The following is an 11,219-nucleotide window of genomic DNA, read 5'->3' as shown; positions in this document are numbered from 1 at the left end:
CGGAAACGCTCTCACTGACTTCCGAGTAAGTGATGCCTTTTAAGGCACTGTCAATCAGTCCCTCCTGAGAAGAAGTCCCATTGACCAACCACTGTCCTAAAGAAAGGGAAAGTAGGACACAGCGGGGTGGAAAGGAGGAGGAGAAAAGGTGTTGGATGAGCGTGCTGGGGCATGAAGCATTCTGGGAGTTGTAGTTCGAGGCTGCTCGGTTAGCGGAAGTTTCCAGTGAGCGCGAGTTTGAGCGGGACTTTGAGGTGTGGGTTCCACGTTGAGGCAGCAGTGGCCTGGAAAAGGTGCATTATTACAGTGGCTCTCAGAGGGGTGCCTCGTGGCTTCTTCTCTGGGTTCCACAATATGTACGGGCCCCGTGGAGTTGCTGCTGGTGCAGGGCTTAGGGAATGATCTTCCCAATCACCCTCTTAGCGTTCCAGTGGCAGCGACGGCCTGGAGGCCGTGCCTTGTCCCGTGCTGCCATGGAAATGGCCTTCCGAGGAGTGCGAAAAGTTCTCTGTGTGGCGGAGAAAAACGACGCTGCCAAGGGGATCGCCGACTTGCTGTCTAATGGTCGTATGCGGCGGGTAAGAAGCATTTCGTTCGGCTTCCTTGAGGAACGCCCACAAAGGTAGACCGCGCGTTGGGTACTCAATCAAAGCCGAGGTGAACGCGACTCCGCCTCTAGCGCGGCAGAGGCCCCCTCCCATCCGCCCTCACCCCTCAGACTCTCCTCAGACTTCAGGCTGCTTTAAACGTACGACTTGAACGGCGTTTGTTAGATCTTTGCCCATCGTCTCTGTCTGATTGTCTCAAATACCTGTGGACGATGGGTCTTCTATGAGTCTGGAGCGATTGCGAGCAAATATATGTATCTTAACATTCTTTCTTGGTGAGTCTGAAGTTCAGTTGAGTTGGAAACCTGTACCAAACTCCTTTAATTTGGCGTTCAGACCTTGCTTATCCTATCTCTGCATCCTGCAGTTCCAGTGACTTTATGTCTAGGACTGTATCTTGGCAAAGGAAAAGGGGAAGATGGAAAGGGTAGCACCCCAAGAACTGTTGCATTGTCTCTCACTTGGAGGTCCTTCCTATGAGCTGTTACTTTCTTTTTGTAAAGACCTCTGCCTCCAGTTCTGAATTAGTGGGAAAGGAGCCAAAGTTGGGTGGACACTGGCCCCCAACTTCACCCCTTCAAAGTGTCGCATATCCTTGAGTAGTAATTTCTTTTTATGGAGGTAGTGTTTCACTATGTAGCCCTGGCTAAGTAGACCAGGTTGGCCTTGAACAAACAAGAGCTCTGTTTTCCTCTGCCTTTCAAGTACTTGGATTACTAGTTGACATCTAGCCTAACTACTGCTTAAATGTCTGTCTGCCTGTCTGTCCGTCTGTCCCTCCCTCCCTGCTTCGTCTATGCCTGCATGTATGCCTGTGTATTGCATGTATGCCCATGGAGGCCAGAAGTGAGTACTAATGGGAATCAAATCTAGGTACTCTGACAAGTGCTCTTAACCATTGAGCTATCTCTCCAGCCCCTTAAATGTCTATTTTTAAGGACACCCCCCCACACACACACACATACTAATCCCCCACTAAACCTGGGATACTTACCCTCTGTCTCTCTTTGCTTGTTTTGTTTTCCAAGACAGTGTCGTGTAGCCCTGTGTCATGGGACTCACTATGAGCAAGTGAAGGATTTTAAGATTTACTTGTTTGTTATGTATACATGTTATGTATACATTCTGCCAGAAGAGGGCACCATATCTCATTATATGATGGCTATGTGCTGGGAATTGAACTCAGGACCTCTGGAAGAGCAGCCAGTGCTCTTAACCTCTGAGCCATTTCTCCAGCCCAAAGCCAGGGGCTCTTAATAATGTATCATCATGACACGTAGAATGTCGAAGCTGGAATAACAGCATATTGCTGCTTTGCAGAGACCAATGAGTACATAGGAACTGAATCTTTAAAACAGTGCTTTATTTGGAGAGCTGACAATCTTAGAAGACAGTCTTCCATCTAGTCTCCAGCTGGCAGATTATGTAAGTAGAATGGGGTGAGGTAGAGAAAGAAAAGCTGTCAGGTCATTAAGAAGCTTAGTTTTGTCCCCTGGTTAACTACATTTTGAGAATTGTTATGGTCTGTAAGGATAACTAAGAAGTTTGTAGTAAGAAATAAAAAATGAGAATTTAGGTGACCTCAAACAGCTAAAGCAGTCATTATTTGATGCCAGAGAGGTGGGTTTATAGTTCTGATTATGCATGATTAGGGCACAGGACCTAGGCCCTGGATGACCAGAGTTCAAGGAAATAGTGTTACTTGCTTTAGGCTGAGGTTTTTAAAACTAAGGATAGCGAACAGGGTAGAGAGAAATTTATTTGGAGCAGAATGAGGAAGTTAGCTGTTTTCCTTAGATAAGCTACCTGTCTGTCTGTCTGTCTGTTGTCTTTTTTTTTTTTTTTTTTTTTTTTTTTTTTTTTTTTTTTTTTTTTGCCACCACTGGGTGTCTGGAGTTGGACCAGCTGTCTTCTACAATCCTCAAATACCTGCTTCCTGGAACTTTGGGCTCAGTTTTAGGACCTTGGCTTTTGGGGAGAGGGTTCATGTTTCAATTTGGAGAAAATGTCTTACAACAAGCTTAAGTGTGTTGAGTATGGGTATTAGTAGTATAACCATTATACTACCTAGTTCCAGAAGGAGTGCCATTGTTTGCTCTGTCATGCTCACCACCATTAACCTGCTCTGTTAAAAAGTATTGATTCAGGACTCCCAAGGTCACGTTCTCAGCACAAAGATTTATTTGCCCCAGAAGGACAGAGGACAGGGAATAAGAGACAAACACAGGAGACAGAGGACAAAGGAGAAGGGGAAGGGAACAAAGGAAAGGGGGTAGGGATATTTGTCCCTGGGGGGACAAAGGACTGTCTCTAGATAGAGAGGAGACAGACATGACACATAGGAAAACAGCAGTTTATAAAGGTAAAATGGGAAATCCTGTGTTAGGATGAGGTGTTTAATTTTAATTGGACATGTTAATTAGGTGAGCCAAAGGGGGCTTTTGGTTTCTGGACTTTTTAATACTTTGATAGCTGGACCTTGGTAGTCAGCCTCAGGAGGAGGAAGTAGCCAAACAAGGGAATAGACGTTGATGGTTAGCTTCAGGAATGTAATCTAATGGTTTTTAGTAAGGCAGAGGGAATGGGGGAGAAGGGCAAAGCCTGTCAGAGCCGTGCTTGCTATGCTAGAGCTGGCCAGAGTGCCTTCAGTTACTGTTGTTGTTAGTGGGAGGTTGGATTTTTGAGTTAGGGTAGTGGAGGCTGGCCATAAACTTTTTCTTTCTTCCTCTCTATAAACTGAAATAACAAATTTATCTTATTTTTATTTTTCTGTATGTCTGTGTGTGTGTGTGAGTTTGTGCCACATGTTTGCTTATGCCCTTCAAGACCAGAAAAAAAGCATTGAGTCCTCTGGAACTGGACCCAATTCCAAGAGGCTTGGGCAGGTGCTCTTCTGAAAGAGCAGTGAACACTCTTAAGCAACTGGACCGTCTCTATATCTCTATACAACCCATATTTTACCAAACGTAAGCTTGTTGTGAGACATTTCCTCCAAATTGAATCTCCCCACCCCAAAAGCTAATGTCTTGAAACTGAACTCATAATTCCAAGAAGTAGCTATTTGGGCATTGCAGAAAGCAGCTGGCGCAACACCAGACACCTAAGCCTTGAAATCTTGATTGATTTTCTTGCTCCCACCTTCCAACATGATTATAGAAGTATGACAAGATACATAGCACTAATCCACTTTCTGTCCTTGTGGATTTGCCTATTCTAGACATTTCTTATAAATGGAAACAGACAAAGCATAGCTTTTGTGTCAGATTTATTTCATTTTGCATAATTTTTTATTTTTTATTTTATGTGTGTGTGTGTGTGTGTGTGTGTGTGTGTGTGTGTGTGTATTTTCTTCAAGACAGGGCTTCTCTGAATTTAATCTCGAGTGCTAGGATTAAAGGCATTCGCCAACCAACGCCCTGTTGGTACTGTGTTTTTAATTTACATTTTTGTAATGGCTTAATGACCAATGATACTGAGTTACTTTTCATGAACTTTTTGGCTATTTAGTTATCTTTCTTGGAGGAATTTGGCTGTGCAACAAATCTAAAGCTTTGCATGGACAAGGCAACTGTTCTACCAACAAACTGTATCCTAGGTCACTTTTAATGTCATTATCAAATCCAGTGTCAAAAACATATTTACCTTTTTTTTTCTTGAGAGTCTTACAGTTAAAATTTTTATTGAGTCCTATATTGCCTGTATAGGTGCACATGTGTCACAGCATGTATATAGAGGTCAGAAGAACACTTGTAGGAGTCACTTCTCTCTTCTACCATGTGATTTTCAGGAGTTGAACTCAGATCATCAAGCTTGGCAGCAGTCATCCTTACCCTCCAAACCATCTTGCTGGCCCGAAGTTATAGTTGTCTTTGATCTACTTTTTTAGTTCATATATCTGTATGTAGGTACCACTTCATCCTTTTAGTATACAGAGATCTATTTGTCGCAGCATCATTTGATGAAGTCTGTCCTTTGAATTGACTTGGTACCCTTGTCAAAGATCAATTAACAGGAAAAATCCTTAATTCCAGGATTAAGGAAACAAATCAGGAAAGCAAGTTTGAGGCCAATTTGGCCTGTGTAGTGAGACTATTTCAAAAAACACAAAATGAGAGGCTAGAGAGATGGCTCAGTGGCTGCTTCTATAAAGGATCCGAATTCTGTTCACAGTACCCATGTCAGATGGCCCACAACTACCTGTAACTCCAGCTCCAGGGGATCCAACGCTCTTGTCTCCATGGGTACCTATACACATGTGGCACACATTATCTTTTGAGTTTTAATTTAAGGAGAGAAAACATAAAATGGTCTGGGGACAAGAGTTCAATCACAAGTACCCACATAAAAAGCTAACCAGGTGGGAAATTCCATATCAAAATGGCGCCCGGTTCCGCAGCCGCCTTGCCCCAAAGAAGCACATGGATGCTATATTAGTCATAATATACTATTGGCCATTGGCTAAGGCTTCTTTTTCTTTTTTTTTTTAAGATTTTATTTATTTATTTATTTATTTATTTATTTATTTATTTATTTATTTATTTATTATGTCTTCTGCCTGCATGCCAGCAGAGGGCATCAGATCTCATTCAAGGTGGCTAAGGTTTCTTATTGGTTATCTCTGTCTTAATTATTAACCTATTTCTATCAATCTAAGTATTTCCACGTGGTCTTATCTTACCAGAGAAAGAGTCCAGACCTGTTACTCCTCTCACATCCTACATGGTGACTGACTCTGCCTGTGTTTCCCAGAATCCTCCTCTTCTCCTAGTCCCACCTATCTGGCTTCCCTATTGGCCAACGGTGCTTTATTCATCAACCAATAATACAAAGATATACACAGAAGACATTCCCCATCAGGCGAGTATTACCACTGAGCTATAATCTTAGCTACAGGTTTCTTGTTTGTTTTTTAATTAAAGCTGATGTTTCTAGTTATTGTAGTTTTTGTTTTGTTTTGTTGATTGGTTGGTTGGTTGGTTTTTTGAGACAGGGTTTCTCTGTATTGTTTTGGAGGCTGTCCTGCAACTCGCACTGGAATTTAAGGTGTGTGCCACCATCGCCTGGCTTTTTTTGTTTGTTTTTGTTTTTCAAGGCTCTCTGCTCTTTTCTTTATTATTATTATTATTATTATTATTATTGTTTGTTGTAGACAGAGTTTCTCTGTGGCTTTGGAGGCTGTCCTGGAACTAGCTCTTGTAGACCAGGCTGGTCTCCGAACTCACAGAGATCCGCCTGCCTCTGCCTTGTTTTTGTTTTTATTTTTTGGCTTTTTGGGGGTTTTTTTGGTTGAGGCTCTCTGCTCTTAACTGGCTGTAATGTGACCACTTCCCTCCCAAGCTCTGCTGTTGTGATTTCCCTGCCATAGTGGACTGTAACCTGGGATTATGAGCTGAATAAACCCCTTCTCCCTTAAATTGCCTTTGCTGCAGTAGCAGAAAGGGAAACTAAGATCCAAGGTCTCACTCTGTAGCCCAGGCTGTCCTGAAACTTGCAGTGATCATTCCTGCTTCAGCTTCCTGAGTATCAGGATTGTCAGTGTGCGCTTCCATGCCAGGATTATTGGCATCTTTTAAGTCTTCAACAAGCATGTTCTGCCCTTCTAATTATTTAAATCTTTCATTTTTCTTTTAGTAGTGTGTCAGTGTTTCTAGTTTGCAAGTCTTTCAACTTCCTTGATAAGGTTTATCTCTGAGTGTTTTGTTCTTCTTGGGAGCACTGAACAGAATATAGAACCAAGAGCATCATGCAAGTCAAGACAAATACTTTGCTAACCATACCACAGCCCTAAGTATTTTATTCTTTTTTTTTTTTTTTTTTTTTCTCTAGACAGGGTTTCTCTGTGTAGCTTTGTAGACCAGGCTGGCCTTGAACTTGCAGAGATCCACCTGCCTCTGCCTCCCAAGTGCTGGGACTAAAGGCATGACCCACCACTGCCTGGCAGTATTTTATTCTTTTGGGTATCATTAAAAATAGAAATGCTTCCTTCCTTCCTTTCTCTTTCTTTTTTTTCTTCCTTTTTTTGTTTTTTTTTTTTGTTTTTTTTGTTTTTTGTTTTTTAAAGATTATTTATTAGGGGCTGGAGAGATGGCTCAGAGGTTAAGAGCACAGGCTGCTCTTCCAGAGGTCCTGAGTTCAATTCCCAGCAACCACATGTTGGCTCACAGCAATCTGTAATGAGATCTGGTGCCCTCTTCTGACCTGCAGGGATATATGCAGACAGAACACTGTATATATAATAAATAAATATTTTTTTAAAAAGATTATTTATTAGACTAGGTGATGGTGGTACTCACTTTTAATCCTGGCACTTGGAAGGCAGAGGCATGCAGATTTCTTTGAGTTGGAGGCCAGCCTGTTCTACAAAGCAAGTTCCGGGAGAGCCTCCAAAACTACACAGTGAAACCCTGTCTCGAAAAAACAAACAAATAAAAAGGTTTATTTATCTATTTATTATATATGCAGTGTTTTTTTCTCTGCATATATCCCTGCAGGCCAGAAAAGGGCACCAGATCTCATAACAGATGGTTGTGAGTCATCATGTGGTTTCTGGGAATTGAACTCAGGACCTCTGAAAGAGCAGCCTGTGCTCTTAACCTCTGAGCTATCTCTCCAGTTTCTAGAAATGCTTTCTTTTTTAAAATCTTATTTATTGAGTGTGGGAAGGGTATTGAAATTGAACCAAGACCTGAAATTCTGAATCTGGACACCCATTTTCATTATCAAGAAGAAAATTACTAGTGAGAAATGATTGTCCAAATAACATCTCATGTAGGCTTATGCCTAATTTCTAGGGAGTATGAGCCCTTAGACAGTTGAAAAGAACAGTCCAGTCATTTTAATCTTTGGTTATATTTTCCTGTCAGGTTAAGATGACTCAGCCTAGAATTACCTGTGAGTGTTTGTGTAGGGAAGGGTCCTAATTGGGGGATTGCCCAACTCAGATTAGCCTGTGGACATGCCTGTGGGGGTTGTCTTGTTTACTGATGTAGGAGGACCCAGTCCTTTATGGGTGGCACCATTCCCTGGGTAGGTGGTCTTGAGCTGTATGAGAAATCTAGCTAAGCATGAGCAAAGCAAGCAGTGCCTACCTCATAGTTTCTGCTTCAAGGTCTTGCGTGAGTACCTGCTCCGACTTCCCTCAGTGGTAGACTGTAACTACCATTTCCTCTCCTAAGTTTTTTTTTAAATTTATTTATTTTTATTTTATATACATTGGCATTTTGCATGGGTATTGGGTCCCCTGGAACTGGAGTTATAGGCAGCTGTGAGCTGCCATGTGGGTGCTGGGAATTGAACCCAGGTCCTCTGAAAGAGCGTTAGTGCTCTTAACCACTGAGCCATCTCTCCAGTCCCTCTCCTAAGTTTTTTTGTTTGTTTGTTTTGTTTGTTTTTTCTCTCCTAAGTTTTTTAGTGAGAATATTTTATCACAGCAACAGAAAGGAATCTAAAACAGGTGTTTAAGACCATGCTGTTGACCAAAACTATTTTCAAGCCAGATGTGGTGGCACATGCCTTTAATCCCAGTACTCAGGAGGCAGACACAGATGTAGTTAGAGGCCAGCTTGGTCTACATAGCAAGTTCAAGACCAGCCAAATCTAGGTAGAGAGACCCTATGTAGGCAGATTTTTTTTTTTTTTCACACAAGCCAGTTCCCAAATAACCACACTGAAACTTCTTAATAATTATAAATGCTTGGCCGATAGCTTAGTTTGTCTCTTGCCAGCTCTTACAACTTAAATTAACCCATTTCTATTAATCTGTGTGCCACCCCAAGGATCCCTTACCTCATCTATATCCTCATCTATGAACTTCCCATGTTGCTTCTTCTCAGTCTGGCTCACAACTCCTCAGTCTCCACACACCCCCACCCCCCCAAACAGGGTTTCTCTGTGACTTTGGAGGCTGTCCTGGAACTAGTTCTTGTAGACCAGGCTGGTATCGAACTCACAGAGATCTGCCTGCCTCTGCCTCCTGAGTGCTGTCCACCCTAATTTCCAGCATTCTCTGTAACCCAAAAATCCTGCCTACCTATTGGCCAATCCGCTTTTTATTAACAATGAGAGCAACATATTTTCACAGTGAACAGAAGGATTATTCCACAGCAACCCTATCTCAAAACAACAAAAGGAAGAAAAATTAACTATTTTCCTTTTTACTTACTGCCAAGGCCTGTTGAGTGCCTGACTGCAGGCGTTACCTAGGCTTGGGAGAAGCTTATGGTTTTTAACCTTTTACCAGTTGTGCCATCTGTCGAGATGAATCAAGGCCTTTCTAACTAAGACTTCTCTTTGGAAGCCTTAAGGGTATTTCCTTCTCTGATGCCCTTCTTTAAAGGCCCTGTGAGGTTTCCATGGCCTCTCTGATCAAGAGGACAGGTGATCTTCAGAGTTGCAGGACTCTTTAACAGATGTCCCATAGTCTCCTGGGACCTAGCTGCCTTTTGAAAGACGTCCCTCTATTCACATTAGTGTAGGCCCTTGAGCGTGTTTATTGAACACTGAGGTCAGTTATACCAGTCTGGTATGTTTAATTTTTGTGTAACATTTAGCTAAAGGTTGGGGAAAACCAAGCACTTTTAAATAAATCCTGACTAAACATACATTTTTGTTCTTTAAACCAGTCCTTGTGAATGCTGCAAAGAGAAATTAATAACTTAAGAGAGCTCTATTTAAGTAGAGGTTTGATTGAACTTTGACTTTTGAAATTTTATAATAATAATTTGAAATAATAATTGTGTATTATTTCTAAGTCTAATCTTCTGTATGCTTTCTATAACTTACTCAGGCTTTCCTGACCTGTTAAAGGCTTCCAAGCTTTGTCTCAATCTTTCTCATTCTATAAATACATAGCTATCTTAACACTGGGCAAAGTCTTATCATACAGAAATACTTTTTTACTAAAAACATCTTTTTCTTACATTTTTCTAACAGTTGCTTTTCCTATTTACTGCCTCCCTTTTATTTCTTTTGTTAATATCATGACACATATTAACATTAGCAAATAAATGTACCATCTTATTAAAGGACAATTAAGTCCAAACTATATATAAGGCATGTAATAGACTAAGATCACCTGGGTGGATATTGTTAAACTATGAGGCTTTTTAAGCACCAAGGTAAAGCTCACAGAAAACATAGGCCAGCCTGTAGTGGGATTCTAGATAATTCCCAGCTTGTAACCCTTTTCAGTGTGCTCAATAAACAGATTTTCCTAAGTGGGGGCAGGAAGAAGAAGAAAAGAAAGAAAACGCACACCAGCAGAAAGTCTTTCTGTATTTTCTACAATCCAGAGAGGTCATCTATAATGGTGCTTTTGCTTTTGAATGAGCAGCAAGTAGCAGATAGAGGAGCCACAGATTTAATCAAACATCTCCATATCTGACGTTTACGCTCTCAGCAGAAATCATCCGAGGAAGCTCAGTTAAAGCTTATTCTGGGGATTCCAGGCAGGGTCCTCTGTGCCCACTCCATTGGTAAACTTCCAGTTATCCATTTCTACAACAAGCATATTTATGTCATGGAATAAAACATAGTAACATTTAGGGGTTGGAGAGATGGTTCAGTTGTTAAGAGCACTGGCTGCCCTTCTGAAAGACTTGGGTTTCATTCTCAGTACTCACACGGGACTCTCAGAGATCCACCTACTGAGGTGACCTGAGATATGTAGCCTACAAATAGGTAAGGTCTTGTAGCCTGCATGGAAGGGAATTGGAAGCTGGCCTTGAATTTGAAGTTGTGGAAATCTTCTTGCCTCTGTCTTCTAAATGCTGGGAATATGTACCATAGCCCGTTCACAGTAATGATTTCTGAGTTGAACATGTATCCTGCTACTTTGCTGGGTTTGGTTATAAATCAGTTTTTGATTTTTGTTTTTCAAGAAGGGGTTTCTCTATGTAACCTTGGCTGTCCTGGAACTTGCTTTGTAGACCAGGCTAACCTGGGTCTCACAGAGATGTGCCTGTCTCTGCTTCCCAAGTGCTGCCCGGCCAGTTCCAGGTTTTCTAATGCCATCTTTTGGTGCACACACGTGGTGCACAGACATACATGCAAGCAAAATACCCATACACACAAAAATGAATTATTAATAGGGTTTGTGTCTTAAATTTAAAAACAAAAGTGTGCTTGTTTGAATGAGAATGCCCCCTTTGAATTCAGATATTGAATACCAACTGGTGGTGCTGTTTAAGTAGGTTTAGGAGATGTGGCCTTACTAGAGGAAATATGTCACTGGGAGCCAGTTTTGGGGTTTTTTTTGCCTTTTGGGTTTGGGGGTTTGTTTGAGGGCGTTGGTTGGGTTGTTTGTTTGTTTGTTTCGTTGGTTTTGGTTTTTCAAGACAGGGTTTCTCTGTGTAACAGTCCTGGATGTCTTGGAACTCACTTTGTAGACCAGGCTGGCCTCAAACTCACTGAGACCCTGGATTAAAGGTGTGCACCACCACTGCCTAACCTGTTTTTTTGTTTTGTTTTGTTTTGTTTTGGTTTGGTTTGGTTTGGTTTTTTTGAGACAGGATTTCTTTATGTTGTCCTGGAGTTCCCTGTGTAGACTAGGTTGGTGTCTGCTTCCCAAATTGCTTGGATTAAAGCCACACTCCATCTCTGCCTTGTGCTTGC

General features: G+C 41.7%; 1 protein-coding gene across 7 annotated transcripts in view; it reads left to right on the top strand.

Annotated features, from left to right (window-relative positions):
* Nucleotides 1-94: 94 nt before the first annotated feature.
* The window catches only part of Top3a (DNA topoisomerase III alpha), a 47,402-nt gene continuing 36,277 nt past the window's right edge, over nt 95-11,219 (top strand). For 2 of the 7 annotated variants that reach the window (XM_035448294.1, XM_027427275.2), the window contains exon 1: nt 95-578. In XM_035448294.1, the coding sequence (XP_035304185.1) occupies nt 399-578 (180 nt within the window). In that variant the 5' untranslated portion in view covers nt 95-398. Of the gene's footprint in view, nt 579-1,861; nt 2,034-5,409; nt 5,466-11,219 lie in introns of those variants that run through there. The other 5 variants (XM_027427274.2, XM_027427273.2, XM_027427281.2 and 2 more) reach the window with 5 other exon arrangements.

The sequence above is a fragment of the Cricetulus griseus genome, chromosome 7 (assembly GCF_003668045.3).
Source record: "Cricetulus griseus strain 17A/GY chromosome 7, alternate assembly CriGri-PICRH-1.0, whole genome shotgun sequence".
Taxonomy (NCBI): Eukaryota; Metazoa; Chordata; class Mammalia; order Rodentia; family Cricetidae; genus Cricetulus; species Cricetulus griseus.
This window is presented reverse-complemented; position numbering and strand designations above follow the sequence as displayed.